The 17625-nt window shown below is 40.9% G+C and overlaps 1 protein-coding gene across 1 annotated transcript in view; it reads left to right on the top strand.

The window, feature by feature from the left end:
* The window catches only part of LOC311144276 (ran-binding protein 9-like), a 33576-nt gene extending 21883 nt beyond the window's left edge, over positions 1 to 11693 (top strand). Inside the window, exons 8-14 of the mRNA XM_084180290.1 lie at positions 1689 to 1797; positions 1925 to 2079; positions 3407 to 3521; positions 4826 to 4950; positions 5343 to 5494; positions 6282 to 6393; positions 8247 to 11693. Of these exons, the coding sequence (XP_084036416.1) occupies positions 1689 to 1797; positions 1925 to 2079; positions 3407 to 3521; positions 4826 to 4950; positions 5343 to 5494; positions 6282 to 6393; positions 8247 to 8377 (899 nt within the window). The 3' untranslated portion in view covers positions 8378 to 11693. The remainder of the gene's footprint in view (positions 1 to 1688; positions 1798 to 1924; positions 2080 to 3406; positions 3522 to 4825; positions 4951 to 5342; positions 5495 to 6281; positions 6394 to 8246) is intronic.
* The last annotated feature ends 5932 nt before the right edge of the window (positions 11694 to 17625 follow it).

Below are 17625 nucleotides of genomic sequence, written 5' to 3'. Positions count from 1 at the left end.
CTGGATTCGAACCAGGATCTCTAGTGGCACAGCTAGCACTGCGATGCAGTGCCTTAGACCACTGCGCCACTCGGGAGACATTGAGTCAATTGGAGGTGTACCTTTGGATGTATTTCAAGGCCTACCTTCAAACTCAGTGCCTCTTTGCTTGACATCATGGGAAAATCAAAAGAAATCAGCCAAGACCTCAGAATTTTTTTTTAGACCTCCACAAGTCTGGTTCATCCTTGGGAGCAATTTCCAAACGCCTGAAGGTACCACGTTCATCTGTACAAACAATCATACGCAAGTATAAACAGCATGGGACCACGCAGTCGTCATACCGCTCAGGAAGGAGATGCGTTCTGTCTCCTAGAGATGAACGTACTTTGGTGCGAAAAGTGCAAATCAATCCCAGAACAACAGCAAAGGACCTTGTGAAGATGCTAGAGGAAACAGGTACAAAAGTATCTATATCCACAGTAAAACGAGTCCTATATCGACATTACCTGAAAGGCCGCTCAGCAAGGAAGAAGCCACTACTCCAAAACCGCCATAAAAAAGCCAGACTACGGTTTGCAACTGCACATGGGGACAAAGATCGTACTTTTTGGAGAAATGTCCTCTGGTCTGACGAAACAAAAATAGAACTGTTTGGCCATAATGTTATGTTATCGTTATGTTTGGAGGAAAAGGGGGGATGCTTGCAACCCGAAGAACACCATCCCAACCGTGAAGCACGGGGGTGGCAGCATCATGCTGTGGGGGGTGCTTTGCTGCAGGAGGGACTAGTGCACTTCACAAAATAGATGGCATCATGAAGAAGGAAAATCATGTGGATATATTGAAGCAACATCTCAAGACATCAGTCAGGAAGTTAAAGCTTGGTTGCAAATTGGTCTTCCAAATGGACAATGACCCCAAGCATACTTCCAAAGTTGTGGCAAAATGGCTTAAGGACAACAAAGTCAAGGTATTGGAGTGGCCATCACAAAGCCCTGACCTCAATCCTATAGAAAAGTTGTGGGCAGAACTGAAAAAGCGTGTGCGAGCAAGGAGGCCTACAAACCTGACTCAGTTACACCAGCTCTGTCAGGTTGAATGGGCCAAAATTCACCCAACTTATTGTGGGAAGCTAGTGGAAGGCTACCCAAAACGTTTGACCCAAGTTAAACAATTTAAAGGCAATGCTACCAAATACTAATTTGAGTGTATGTAAACGTCTGACCCACTGGGAATGTGATGAAATAAATAAAAGCTGAAATAAATCATTCTCTCTACTATTATTCTGACATTTCACATTCTTAAAATAAAGTGGTGATCCTAACTGACCTAAAACAGGGAATTTTAATTAGGATTAAATTTCAGGAATTGTGAAAAACTGAGTTTAAATGTATTTGGCTAAGGTGTATGTAAACTTCCGACTTCAACGGTATCTGCTTTGTTGAGTATATTATTAGTATTTTATGCTACATTCACATATTACAGTATGACAGGACTAGATGGATAGTTGTTGGTATAGGTGGAGCCATCACCATATTGCTAAGAGACACACCAAAATGGAATGGGCATAAGATAAATGATTGTCCATAACACTTGTTCACATTTTGATGATCTCCGACCCTTGGAGAAGAATGTGAAATGCCATAACACTCAATAAGAAGTTTCCTAACAATATGTGAATGACTGTAAATGGGATGTGCTTGCAGAGATCCAGAAGCTGGTGTTGTCAGGCAGAATGGGAGAGGCCATCAAGAACACCCAACAGCTGTACCCCAGCCTATTGGAAAGGAACCCTGACCTGTTATTCATGCTGAAGTGAGTCACGGTCAGGGATAGGCAGTTTCGCCACATTTAAGGGGAAGTTCAGGATTTTACAACTTGGTGTTAGATGGTTCTTCAAGCTGAAAGTCGTTATAGATCCCTGAACCCCCTCATCTCTCAGGGTGAGACAGTTCATCGAGATGGTGAACGGGACTGACAGCGAAGTGCGCTGCCTGGGAGGCTGCAATCCCAAGTCCCAGGACAGCTACCCGGGCCCGCCCCCCCCCTTCAGCAGCCACAGCCACAAAGCCAGCAGCTCCCAGGCCTACCTCACAGGTACATGATACAGTGCATTTGGAAAGTATTCAGACCCTTTTCCCCCCACATTTTGTTATGTTATAGCCTTATTCTAAAATTGATTAAATAAATAAAAGTCCTCATCAATCTACACACAATACCCCAGTTTTTAGAATATTTTGCTAATTTATAAAAAATTAAAACAGAAATACATTATTTACATAAGTATTCAGACCCTTTGCTATGAGACTTGAAATTAAGCTCAGGTGCATCATGTTTCCATTGATCATCCTTGAGATGTTTCTACAACTTGATTGGAGTCCACCTGTGGTAAATTAAATTGATTGGACATGATTTGGAAAGGCACACACCTGTCTATATAAGGTCCCACAATTGACAGTGCATATCAAAAACCAAGCCATGAGGTTGAAGGAATTGTCCATAGAGCTCAGAGACAAGTTTGTGTCAAGGCACAGATCTGGGGAAGGGTACCAAAAAATGTCTGCAGCATTGAAGGTCCCCAAGAACAAAGTGTCCTCCATCATTCTTAAATGGAAGACATTTGTAACCACCAAGACTCTTCCTAGAGCTGGCCGCCCGGCCAAACTGAGCAATTGGGGGAAGAAGGGCTGTAATCGAGGCTGTAATCGCTGCCAAAGGTGCTTCAACAAAGTACTGAGTAAAGGGTCTGAACACTTATGTAAATGTGATATTTCCGTTTTTTTTTTTTTTTTTCATAAATGTGCAAACATTTCTAAAAACCTGTTTTTGCTTTGTCATAATTGAGGAGTAAAAATTCAATTTAATCAATTTTAGAATAAGGCTGTAATGTAACAAAATATGGAAAAGGTCAAGGGGTCTTAATACTTCCGAATGCACTGTATATTCACTCATCTTGGTTGTGTTCATTAGGCACTAAACACTAAACAGACCCAAACAGGTATGTACTGTTCATTAAACAGTAAACAGGGATGTGCTGTTTATTAGGCTAAACAGGCCAAAATGGGGATGTACTATCTGAAATGGTCCAATTGTTTATGTTTTCCGTTGCACCACGTTTTGCTACAGTTTTGCTCCCTTATGAATATTACTCTGGGGCGTGTTCATTAGGTACCAAATGGAAGAAAACTGACTGAAACAGGGAGGGACTACCTGCACGTGTCCAATAAGAAATTGTTATTTTGGTTTTTTATTGCAAAATGTTTTAAAATGTTCTCCATTGCATGCCCTAATGAACATGACCCAGACCTGGATCAAATACATTTAGTCAAATACTTGAGGTGTGCTTGATTTAGCTTGCCATTCTCCTTGTTTGTGTCTAGTATGGTGTTTTCACGACTGCATGCATGTCCTGGTTGCACCCCAGGGTTCGACGGCGGCTGCTGCAATGGGGTGACCTCCAGTATGGTCCACCCCGCCCTCCCCACAACCGAGGTCAACGCCCTCAATGGCAGCCACAGCCTGCAGCAGCTTAACACCAGGTACTGAACATGCACAAGACTATAATGTACTGAACACGCACATAAGACTATGTACTGAACAAACTAACCAACATCAGGTACTGACAGGGCTCTATTTATTAATTTTTTTACTGGTGCACCCAACTTTAAGTTAGGAGCACCACATGAAATTGAGGAGCACCAGATTGTGAAGCACCAGTTTATATGCAGGCTGTCCGCGGGTCCTTAAAAAGTCTTAGATTTTCAAGATGCTAGAGAGCTCGACATGTAGCCTACGACTCTGTGTGTGTGCCACTGCAAGTCGGCCTTTGCCAGATGAGAGCACAGCGAGTAAGGTAGGCTACAAAATAGATAGCCAATTCGAAACATTGCTTGTAGCTTGGCTAGTTAGCTCACTTCGTTACCTAGCTAGTTAACTATTTAGCTATTAAATCATTTGGTCAAACAGTAAAGTGCATTCTCTTCAGTGGCGACCCATCATTCAGAGCAGGTGGGGCAGGGCCTGAATGCTAAGCGTCATGTCTGGAGGAAACCTGGTACCATCACTACGGTGAAGCATGGTGGTGGCAGCATCATGCTGTGGGGATGTTTTTCAGTGGCAGATACTGGGAGTCTAGTCAGGATCAAGGGAAAGTACAGAGAGATCCTTGATGAAAACCTGCTCCAGAGCGCTCAGGACCTCAGACTGGGGCGAAGGTTCACCTTCCAACAGGACAACGACCCTAAGCACACAGCCAAGACAACGCAGGAGTGGCTTCGGCACAAGTCTCTGAATGTCCTTGAGTTCACTTGAGCTCATTTTCGAGTCATTGCAAAGGGTCTGAATGCTTATGTAAAGAAGGTATTTGGGTTTTTGATTTTTAATACATTTTCAAAAAATTCTAAAACCTGTTTAAGCTTTGTCATTATGGGATATGTATTGTGTATAGATTGAAAAACAATTAAATCCATTTTAGAATAAGGATGTAATGTAACAAAATGTGGAAAAAGTCCAGGGGTCTGAATACTTTCCGAATGCACTGTATAGCCAATACTAAGTAGCTTGTAAACACCTCAACATGCATCCAACACTAGATAAAAAATTTTTTAAAACATACAATATATACCCAACACTATGCAGTCTTGCACAGCCTGCTTAACATCTACCCCCAACACAATATATTGACAATGTATCACATAACCAACAACTGATCTACAAATCACCTTACATGCCAAATAACTACTCATTATGTTATTAAGATTAGAAATTCTATCACTGTGCCTTGCTTTTCTCAAACTGATCCCCTCAAACACGCTGATTGTCTGCCTACTGTTTTACCCCCCAGTACTGATGTGGACATGAAGGTAGACCACTTCACCAACGGAGTGACTGAGTCCTCCTCTAATGGCTTCCTCCTCAATGCCACCTCCAAACACGGAGCCCAGACCGAGGACTGTGACGCAGACATGGGTGAGTGACAGGCCATGACATCCACATGAGTTGAAACAATTTTGCAGCTATTCATTGTTTACATTCTTGTTGTTGGTAAACGATAAAGTAATAAAACCTTATTTTTGGGGTTATGATAAGACAGTTGTGCTAAACTCATGAGGCATTTATAACTTCTATTATTCAAGAATCAGTGGGAAAATAGCAACAATTGAAATGATCATTTAACAGATTGCACCTTTTTAAAATATTCCCATCGAATATCATGAAATATCATTTGTCACAGAAAAAAGAGGGGGTCTACAACTGACATGATTGACAATCATGTCTGCCTCTTTCAAAACCACCCCTCTGAGTGGCTGAATGGTATGTCCCAATGTGACGCGCATGTTTGATTGGTTCTGTGCCAACAGAGTTGGAATCGGCCCAGTCCAAGAGGCAGCTGTGCGGGGGAAGCCAGGCGGCCATCGAGAGGATGATCCACTTTGGCCGGGAGCTTCAGAGCATGAGTGAGCACAAACGCCGCGAGTGCGGCAAGAACTCGGCCAACAAGAAGATGCTCAAGGTACTCTCCATCTAGCAATAATGTTCAAACGACTTCAGATATATAGCCCTATGTAATACCTATAAAGCCTTGGGGATGTCAATTATTTTGTTGGGAATGTTTGCGTTTATTTCACATTACCATTACTAGGGGTGTGACGTTTCAATGTTTAAACATAATTGGGATCGTTAACATTGACATTTGTATTTTTTTAATCACAGTGCAGTTATTACAAAACTACCACTAACGGGTCCCGATCATCATCATAAAGAAACAAATTATTGTAATACCTACAACCCCTAACGCAACAATGCTGTAACGTTAGGAGGAGATATGCATCTTTCAAATTATTTGCCACGGATATAATCTTTAACAGTTGGAAATATCAAATCAAATCAAAAATATGGCAGAGTGAGACAGAGAAGCGACAGCAGCGAAGTCCTGTATGGCAATACTTTGAGAAGTTAAATGAGAAGGTGGTGAAATGCAAAGTTTGCGAGGTAGAATTGAGCTACAGTGGCAGTACAGGTGTAATGCTGAAAGGGAGGCACAGTGAGACCCTGCATGTGCGGTAGCTAATGGGGATCCTACTAAACGAAACCACCACTGCTAATATAACCACGGATCAGTTACGTCAACTTTAAACGTATTGTATAATTTGAGGTTACTGCACCCCTCTCTCTTTTTGCTGCACTGTCTTCTTCCCATCACTCGTTCTTCTTGGCTGTCTTTTCACTTTCTCTCTTTTCCCTGTCTATCTATTTCTACTTCCCAATCTCTTTCTTTCTTTCTTCCTCTCCCTCTGTAGGATGCATTCAGTCTGCTGGCCTACTCAGACCCGTGGACTAGCCCAGTGGGCTACCAGCTGGACTCTATCCAGAGGGAACCTGTGTGTTCCACACTCAACAGTGCAATACTAGGTAGGTACACCACGACTGGTGAGGGAATACCGCATACAGTTGTGGACAAATATATATTGGCACCCTTGCACTTTTCTTAAATAATTCCTTATTTGTTCTAAAATAAGTTGAGGGAAAAAAAGTGTTTACAGACGTGTTTAATACATTTATGTATTAGATACACTGTATTAGAATATTTATGAAATGCACATTGTTATATTTGGTAGCACTTGGAGTGGAACGAATGTGGGTGCGACTATGTCTATATAAGGGTGCTAATTTAAAAAACTCACAAAAGCTCTGACGAAGGCCTTGAGGCCGATACGTAAAGCTTATTAAAGAGCAGTGATACTGTCAAGAGTTTCTTCTTCTTTTTTTCACATCTTATTCAACTGTTACCATGCATCTGCAAAAAAGATAGCTCAGAGGTGCGAGTGCCTTTTGAATTCTAAAATAAGTTGAAAGAAAAAAAGAAAGAAATTGGTCTCCACACCCTGTTATTGGATTTTCAACATTGCAGAACCAACGACCAAATGAAGCATTCAAAGAAAAGAACACGGGGGAGGTTTGATAATGCTGTGGGGTTGCTTTGCTGCCTCTTGTACTGGAGACCTTGAACCTTTGCAAGACATCAAGAAATCAGCAGATTATCAAGGTGTGGGACTTCCAACAGGATTAACAACCCCGAACACACATCAAAAGCACCCTGGAATGGTTAAAAAAGAAACGCTGGACTGTTCTGGAGTGGCCAGCGAAGAGTCCAGATCTGAATCACATCCATATAACCTATGACGATATCTGAAAATAGCAGTTGGCTGAGGGCACCCCTCAAACATTGAAGAATTAGAACCGTTTGCTGCTGTAGAGTGGGCCAAATTGCCAGTAGAAGGGGGAAGCAAGTTCATTGATGGCTACAAGAAGTGTTTGTCAGCAGTTATCTTGGCCAAAGGCAGTGCAGCGAAGTACTTGCTCCGGGGTGCCAATCATTTTGTTTTACAAAATAAAAATTGTAAACTAAAGTTTACAAAACAAAAATTGGTTCTGCAATGTTGAAAATCCAATAACAAGGTGTGGAGACCAAACTTTATTTTCAATTTCTACTTATTTTACAAGAAAATAGGGAATTATTGAAAAGTGCAAGAGCGTCAATATATTTGGCCGCAACTGTACATATATTCACTTCAAAGCCTATCAGCCAATTCCTAGGTCAATTCCCAGTCCAGCAGTCTATTGTTATACCATACTAGAACATCTCCATTGAACATGCTTTTTAGTCTAGAACTTGGCTTAATCTGTGTCCGGGAAACCGGCCCTGTAAATTTAACATTTTGATTAGACTAATGCTGGTTCTGTATAAATAATGCTCATTTTGTGTATATTTACGTGACATGGACCGAAGTTATTTACCCATGTGGTCATAAATGGAAAGAATGGCAGTATCACCTCATTCCAATTTTTTTAAATTACTCTTTTAGCAGTGTCCTTAGCTACTATTTTGTGGATAATTGGTGTTATGCATTGCCTATGTATGTGCTATGTAGCACTCCTCTCCTAGGGACTTCCCATTGCAAAAAAAGACAGTGTCCTTGGCTACTAGGCCTATGTTATGGATATGAAGTGTAATGTCTTGCCTATTGATGTTAGACATTTATGGATCTAGGAAAGTATGTAGTTTGTGTTGAATCAAATAATATTTTTTTTGTAGATGTAATACAATGTGCACACAAAGGCCCTTATGTAGCTCTTCCCCTTTAGATGAATAGCCTAATTCTTTGGCTACTATGTAGTGGATATGAAGGTGTTATGCATTGCCTATGGATTTGTTATGTATCCCTTACATAGCTGTCCTCTCTCTCTCTCCTCCCCCCCATCAGAGACTCATAACCTGCCAAAGCAGCCCCCTCTGGCCAAGGCTGTGGGACAGGCCACTCAGTGCCTGTCCATCATGGCACACTCCGGAAGTGGCTCCTGCGCTTTCGCTGCTGTGGACGATTACCTGCACTAGCCACACAGACATACACAGGTCCCCCACCTCCACCCTGACACAAACTCAATCTGGATCCCTCCACTCCCCTGACTAGCCTGCATTCAGATTCTCCAACCTACCCATGGTGTGCACTCATTCACTCCACCTAATGCATTTAAAAGCATTGGATTAGTGTATGCCGGGAGGGAAGTGTACGAATGCACACTTTGGGAAAGGGTGGAGAATCGGCATGGTGCAGTCACACAAGCGTGCCCACATTATTTTGGTTGATAGGGGGAGGAGGGAAATGGCAAAGACTATTAAATTATCCACCCTGATCTGTGTGACCATGGCAAACTGTGCAGGCAGCCTAGTCTCATAGACTAGACGTAACATAGTAAAGTAAATCCGGAACACTCAAATTAATATGATATGTTATGTTTGGTATGGTTACATAAGACAGACGGTTACTTAAGGCAAAAACAAAAGTTGGTCGGGGTGGATGGTTGGGCGTCAAGCAACCCAAAGGTTGCGATTTCGAATCTCATCACGGATTGTAGTTAATTAGCAACTTTTCAACTACTTACTGCTTTTTAGCTACTTTGCAAATACTTAGTGTGTTAGCTAACCCTTCCACTAACCCTTTTAGCTAACCCTAACCATTTAACCTAACCTTAACCCCTTACCCTAACATTAGCCACCTAGCTAGAATTTGTAACATATTTTACATTTTTGCAAATTCGTAACATATTGTACATTAAGCAAATTCGTAACATATCATACGGAATGGGTGATGGACATTCACAAATTAATACATACCATACGACACATTTAACATATCATAATAAATCCTTTGTCTCGGATTTACATACAGAATAATACAAAATGCTCTGAGACCAGGTTGGTGCAGGGTATTCATATCCACTCTCCCAAACTACTGTGCAAAGGTGGACAACCCTGGTCTGAAGAACAAGGAATGGCTTTCCAGTGACCACACAACACCAACCCATGGTCGACAATATATGTTGACCATCTACCTTTGCAAATCCAAAATTTGGTCACTTTAAATCTCTGACCAACTACAGTGCATTTGGAAATTATTCAGACCCCTTGACTTTTTCCACATTTTGTTACGTTACAGCCTTCTAAAATTGATAATTATTTTTTCCCTCATCAATCTACACACAATACCCCATAATGACCAAGCGAAAACAGGTTTTAGAAAATGTTAGCAAATGTATTAAAAATTAAAAACAAAAATACTTTATGTACGTAAGTATTCAGACCCTTTGCTATGAGACTCAACATTGAGCTCAGTTGCATCCTGTTTCCATGGATCATCCTTGAGATGTTTCTACAACATGATTGGTCCCCCTGTGGTAAATTCAATTGATTGGACATGATTCGGAAAGACACGCCTGTCTATATAAGGTCCCACAGTTGACAGTTCATGTCAGAGCAAAGACCAAGCCATGAGGTCGAAGGAATTGTCCGTAGAGCTCAGAGACAGGATTGGGGAAGGGTACCAAAACGTTTCTTCAGCATTGAAGGTCCCCAAGAACACAGTGGCCTCCATCATTCTTAAATGGAAGAAGTTTGGAACCACCAAGACTCTTCCTAGAGAAATCGGGGGAGAAGGGCTTTCATCAGGGAGGTGACCAAGAACCCGATGGTCACTCTGACAGAGCTCCAGAGTTCTTCTGTGGAGATGGGAGAACCTTCCAGAAGGACAACCATCTCTGCAGCACTCCACCAATCAGACCTTTATGGTAGAGTGGCCAGACGGAAGCCACTCCTCAGTAAAAGGCACATGACAGCCCGCTTGGAGTTTACCAAAAGGCACCTAAAGGACTCTCAGACCATGAGAAACAAGATTCTCTGGTCTGATAAAACCAATATTGAACTCTTTGGCCTGAATGCAAAGTGTGACGTCTGGAGGAAACCTGGTACCATCCCTATGGTGAAACATGGTGGTGGCAGCATCATGCTGTGGGGATGTTTTTCAGCGACAGGGAGACTAGTCAGGGTTGAGGGAATGATGAACGTAGCAAAGTACAGAGAGATCCTTGATGAAAACCTGCTCCAGACCATTCAGGACCTCAGACTGGGGTGAAGGTTCACCTTCCAACAGGACCACAACCCTAAGCACACAGCCAAGCCAACGAAGGAGTGGCTTCAGGACAAGTCTCTGAATGTCCTTGAGTGGCCCAACCAGAGCCAGAACCCGATCGAACATCTCTGGAGAGACCTGAAAATAGCTGTGCAGCGACGCTCCCCATCCAACCTCACAGAGTTTGAGAGAATCTGCAGAGAAGAATGGGAGAACCTCCCCAAATACAGGTGTGCCAAGCTTGTAGTGTCATACCCAAGAAGACTCAAGGCTGTAATCGCTGCCAAAGGTGCTTTAACAAAGTACTGAGTAAAGGGTCTGAATACTTATGCAAAATTTTATAAAAAACAGTTTTTGCTTTGTCATTATGGGGTATTGTGTGTAGATTGATGAGGGAAAAAAAGCTTTTTAATCCATTTTAAAATAAGGTTGTAACGTAACAAAATGTGGAAAAAGACAAGGGGTCTGAATACTTTCTGAATGCACTGTATATGTACCACACTAACCAACCATGCCAGGCGGGCCAATATAACCACAGAAGACGAGAGTATTCTGACCCATTCTAGTCTATTTATACCCGGGTTTGCAGAGTACGCTATCCAATCCCACCTCGAGAAACCAACTCCTCAGCGGTGCAAAAGATGGCACTCCCCAAATCCCTCGACATCAGTGACTGGTGATGCTTGTGGACTTGACACTTTGAAGAAGCCTGTAAGAGAATCCACAGTCCTGACTTTTCTAATATTTTTTGTGTTTATTTGGGTGAGGGGCAGTAGGTGGGTGGTAAGGCTGTTTCCGTTTCCTGGTTTACAAGGCATTGTGCAAATGATGATGATTATTATTATCCTAGTTATATTATTAGTTTTATTCTTACTTGCATACACAGTATATTTGTTGAGCGCATCAAATAATAAAGGTCCCAATCCCACCAATCCTTACTAGTGACAAGTGTCAGCGTGTGTACATGTTAACATTTCTATGGAAAAAAATCATTAATTAGCTACCAAAAGAAAGGAAACAATCATTTTAAAAAAAGTACCCCCAAAGCATCACCCTAGCTAGGTTTCCATACAATTGGTGACAGATTTTCATGTGAATATTCTAAAATCTGCATAAAAACAATATGCTCATTTTCCCACCAGAGATGTGTTACATATTTTAAGCTGTACGTGATGACAGTGCACATAAAAATACCTTTTGCGGTTAAATTCCCATGTACTGAATAAAAAATACAAGTTAAATGTGTTTCCATCGCATTTTCAACTCTGCTGATATTTTTCTCACAAAAAATGTTGCATTATATAGCGAGTGTGCCCACTCTGGTATTGGCACATGCACTCTAACCAACAGCGCGCAGGCAACATGATGATACTATTATGGACAAAAGAGCTACCCAAGTACCTGACATGTACCCCCTTTTCCCGAACTGCACAGCAGATTTGATGCAATGTTATGATATTTTTGTATTTCCTAATAAAGTAATGTCTATCGCGTATCCTTTACCCACAAAGAACTTGGGAGCCAAAAGCCCTTTTTGCTTGATTTTGAAAGCTAAGATCCAACCCCTGGTGGTATTTTTATTTATATTTATATATTTTTTTTAATGAAATGTCACGCTATATACGAACAACAACTTACAGATGCACACAAACTATGACTACATCTCATCTTCCCAGACCTGCATGCTACGGACAACGAACACAATTGCATTTTATCGATGGCAATGTGAATGCACAGAGATACCGTGACGAGATCCTGAGGCCCATTGTCGTCCCATTCATCCGCCGCCATCACCTCATGTTTCAGCATGATAATGCACAGCCCCAAGATAATCTAAAGCACTCAGACCATGAGAAACTAGATTATCTGGTCTGATGAAACCAAGATTGAACTCTTTGGACTGAATGCCAAGTGTCACATCTGGAAGAAACTTGGCACCATCCCTACGGTGAAGCATGGTGGTGGCAACATCATGCTGTGGGGATGTTTTTCAGCAGCAGGGACTGGGAGACTAGTCAGGATCGAGGGAAAGATGAAGGGAGCAAAGTACTGAGAGATCCTTGATGAAAACCTGCTCAGGACCTCAGACTGGGGTGACGGTTCACCTTCCAACAGGACAACGCCCCTAAGCACACAGCCAAGACAATGCAGGAGTGGTTTCAGGGCAATTCTCTGAATGTCCTTGAGTGGCCCAGCCAGAGCCCGGACTTCAACCAGATCTCTGGAGAGACCTGAAAATAGCTGTGCGGCGACGCTCCACATCCAACCTGACAGAGATTGAGAGGATCTGCAGAGAACAATGGGAGAAACTCCCCAAATACAGTTGTGCCAAGCTTGTAGCGTCATTCCCAAGAAGACTTCAGGCTGTAATCGCTGCCAAAGGTGCTTCAACAAATTACTGAGTAAAGGGTCTGAATACTTATTTCATATTTCTATTTTTACATTTAAAAAAAACTGTTTTTGCTTTGTCTTTATGGGGTATTGTGCGTAGATTGATGAGGAAAAAACTATTTAATCAATTTTAGAAAAGGCTGTAACGTAACTGTCGTATCGAGTGAGTGGTGGCAATTATTGCTGATGAACAAAAGGAGTCTGCTCATACTGAACGTTGATCATAAGGTTTATTCAGATCACAAGCTTCAGCATGGGTGACAGACTCGCGAGGTCTGGAGAGCAGTGTCCTCCCATTCTAGGGGCTGCTCTAACTCTCCGCCTTTCTTCCCCCCTTTATATAGCCTTCCAAGAGTTGAATGGCTCCCTCTACTGTTCAATCCCCGTATCTTACAACCCACTTCCTGTCTGTCATATGTGGCGTCACGCTAAAACCTTCCTTCTTGATACCAAAAATCAACATCCTTTCAGTTCCATTTAAAAACATTTAACACCATCATATTGTCAATACACTACATTCCCCCCTTTTGAGACAACCTAAACGTCTCGAAACCAAACAGAATAGGATTATAACAAGTAACAATTTATCTTATTGAGTATCTTTAACATTAAACCAAAAACATTCTTCTCTAGAGTGCAAATACCTTTCTATGCAATAACTGTTTATGAAGTGTGAATACATTACTATGAAATATGAAGAAATCTCTATGGAGTGTAAATACATTACTATCTTTATGAAGTGTGAATACATTACTATGAAATATGAAGAAATCTCTATGGAGTGTAAGAGCGAAAAACTGTCTGGCAGCCATCCATCCATATCAATCAAGACAGTAAAATTCTCTCACGGTCCCTCTGCCCCAGGCAACCACCGTCGGTACTCCAGATAACCTCATAACTCATGTAAATGCATTTGAAACTATGATGCAATTAAATACACATGTAAGCCCCTGCAAACAAAATCCTATCCATAAACATCCATTGTACGGCTGGTCAACCCATAGGACCGTACAATGAAACTCTCCCTTCCTAGCCTCTCTGTCCCTAAACATTCACGAAATAAACAAAAACATCTAAGATCCTCCCATGTATCCAATTACATCAAACATCATTCTACAAAAATTAATCCCTGAGGCTATTACACAATTATGTATTACACATGTCTATATTTCATTGCCGACACTGGAATGTAGTCCCCTCTTCCAATGGACTTGTTGATGATGGAATCAGCCACACCCTCCTTGTTTCATCTCCTCCAGTCATATTGTCCCTTCATATTGTCTTTGTCTGAATATTCCAATCTCCACATGTTCTCCCAAATGCCTCTGGAATGAAAAGAAAAGAAAAGACCAAACAGTATCTTTTGCAAAACAACCACTTTCAAATTAAACCTCAATTTCACCTAAGAATTTTAAAAAATGATATATAAATGATGTATGAATCACATAAACCTATTCCCCCCTTTGATTCATAAATCATATCAAAATCACCCCAATATTGGAAAAAATTTTTTTTTGAAAAATTATCAACTCATAAAAAATGATATTTATCCATCTGTAGTCCATCCATCTTCCTCCAGATCCGGAACAGTCAACACCGGCATCTGAGTGTTGTCTCCAGGCATCATTCTCCAACCTATCTCAATATCATAGCTTTCTCAAAGATCAGTAACCAATTACAAACATCACACAGTGTTATCAAAGCTGAAACTAAAATCTGACCCATCACTGCCCCTACTGGCCTAACTGATCTTGCAACCAAGTCTTCCAAATGCATCCCTTATAATGCATCTATAACCCCAGTGATATTATCTGAACTATCTGGACTCAAAGTATAACTAATATTTATCAATATGATCTTCCCAAATGTTACACCATACCATGAATAAAGTCCCCCCTTCTCCCTTAGACTTATTCTTCAATGATAGGCTTGAAGCCTATGACATGTCGCCATGTCACCCTTTTAACCCTAGATTCAAATTGATCTGTGTTCGGTGCTACTCCTCTTTTAATAGTAAAAGCCTCATATGGAAGCTTCAACGTTGACATGTAACCAAATCCTGTTAATTCATAATGTAAGAATATATATTTTATCATCACAAACCCACCAAATATCTCTAAAATTCTCCATAATCACATTGTCAGTCAAAAGCTAATCGTTTAACCATCAACGTCCTGCTCTTCTTACTACCTGGTACCTAAAAATTACATCATATTTGTCATCTCTAACCTTATGTTCATGCTTATCCAAAGTTATCATATAACATCACACTCTGATCTTCCCATAAACATACCCCTTACCTCATATGTTTTATTAGAACAAAAACAACTTTTATCCCTCAATATTTCACCTGAATACTTCAGGATTCCGTTGTTACCTGATTTTCCTTTCCCATTTAACAATTCCCATATTAATTCACTTAACCCAATTCCACCTAACCCTAGGCTTAAACCACTGTTCTGACAACTACATTATTTTATCTGTCAATGACTGTTGCCAATACCACAGTCATGACAAATCATAAGACTGACCCATACCTGATAGAGGCCGCGCGACCGTCTAACACATTTGGTGCTGGAATTCTCAACAGACATGGACCTTCAAGATTCCTCACTGATCTTACAGAATGAGTTAATATATCTCTAATTTCCACAACAGAAGAACGAGCGGCACTGACCAGATACCTCCCCCTGTCTGTCATTAAAATCAAAGACCTCATCCTGTATCTCCATGATGAATCTATATTCTCTCTACTACTCTCTGTTCTCCTATTTTAACCCTATTCGTACTATCATTGACAGCACTCTCCATCCATAACATAACCCATGAGTCTAACATTCCCCATTTAATTTCAGAAAAGTTGTTGTCGATGTCATACTCCCTCTTTTGCTATTGCCATCATATCACTAATCCCTTCCAAAGTTACCATTAAAGTAGTTGATTTAGCTGCTGTATCAACCCTAATTACTTCTAGTGCAAAGGTTCCCATTATCCTCGGTGTATTATCTACTGTTGGAGTGACTACTGTCCATTCAGTTCTACTCCTCCTGAACTCCCTCAATGACTGTGGAGGCTACAACAGACCTCAACTCTTCCATTATAAGCGTTACTTTATGAATTACATAGCCCTTTAACCAATAATTCTGAACCGGAACAAATTCTAATGCTTGCACTAGATAAGTACACATATTCTCCCTGACCTTTCTCTGTAACATTACGCAACATAAGTGAACAGTCCCTCCTAACCTCTTCCACTTCATATCGTTGTACAAACTATCCCTCCTTTGACTAGGTGCAACAGCTTCTACTCCTGGTCCTGATAACAATACTTATTCTCCATAATTATCTCTCCATATGGGAGAAACGTCCCCATCCTAAACCCTAATAAGTATTTTTCCCTAACATTGGTGCTGTATTGGTTCCCTTATAATCAAATGCGATATTTTATGACTTTAATAACTATTAATGTTGAAAGAGTTAAATTGCTTCTCACTGTTGTTTTACTAGACTCCCGTGTTGATGTCCTTAGTTACTCCTAATTTGCCCCCAGTTTTCCCCTAAGACTTTGAACTCTTTACTTGTACTTCCCTCGATCACCACTAGTGTCACTTTTTCCCCAAATCTCAGTCCTATCTCTAAATCCCTGACTTTCAAACTACAAAATACCCCTATAATTACCTTGATCTCCCTGCTGGGAACTGTAACTATAGATACTCAATCACCCTCAATCTTTTCTTATCATTCAGCAACACATACTTTCTCAATGCATCTGCTCCTAACCGATCTAAACTCCTACCCTATCTTCCCACTAAACTTTAAAATGTCCTTCCTCACTGTTCTCTCTCTGTCTTACTACTAACTTTGAAACTTAGCTTACTGTCTCAGAGTTCTTTCAACCCTAATCTACTCCTAACTTATTTTAATCTAATCTTTTCTCTCATAACATTTAAAACCTTTTCCCCTGATTTTCACAAAATCCCTTACCACCAAATTTGTAGAATATGTGATTGGGAAAGTTCCCCACCTGCTTCTGACTCATTACACACAGACTTGGCAAAACGACTAACCACCTTTTAGCCTAGCCTGAAATCCCTTAGTGTAAGAATGTAACCCAGAATAATAATCACCCCTTTTAACTTTTCAGACAGATTGTCTTAATAGACAGTCTAGTGTACATCTTATTGTACAATTCAATTCTCTTCCCAACACTGCAATAACAGTATCTTCTAATATTAGTATGTCTATTTTGATTAACTGTTTTACTACCTCAAATCCCTATCCTAATTCGTTATCAATTAGTGAGATGTTTAACCTCTTTAGGCCTAAACCCAAATAAGTTTTTCCCCTATTCACTATCACTTCTAATGGCCGGTTGTTTCAACTGTTAGCTATTTTCTCTTCTCCTCTAATCGAGGCTCTCAGCAATGCACCCCCCTTCCGGATCTTCTAGACACTAACAGGTGCCATTATGTGTCTGTCCAGAAACTGGCTTTGGATATGAATCAACTGGTACCCCCCTTGGCTGGTACAATTGCATTGGATATTGTTCAGTTAAAGCTGTAACAGTGATTGTTGATTTGGTTCACTCTGATTCTTCATAACCAAAACTTATCTTCTCCACCCGTTGTATGATTGAGTTTTCAGAGTTTCTTCTTCTCCAATTCTTGGGATCCTCTCAGCAGTTTCTCCTCTTCTGTATCTTCAACTGTGTTACTTCTAAACTATTTGCTTTATCCAGGCATGATAAGCATCGGTCTATATCTCTATTTCTTCTTTGCCAGTCATT

Source organism: Coregonus lavaretus, assembly GCF_964263955.1.
Source record: "Coregonus lavaretus genome assembly, chromosome: 17".
In the NCBI taxonomy this organism is placed as follows: Eukaryota; Metazoa; Chordata; class Actinopteri; order Salmoniformes; family Salmonidae; genus Coregonus; species Coregonus lavaretus.
Note: the sequence above shows the minus strand (reverse complement) of the source record. Positions and strands in the feature narration are given on the sequence as shown.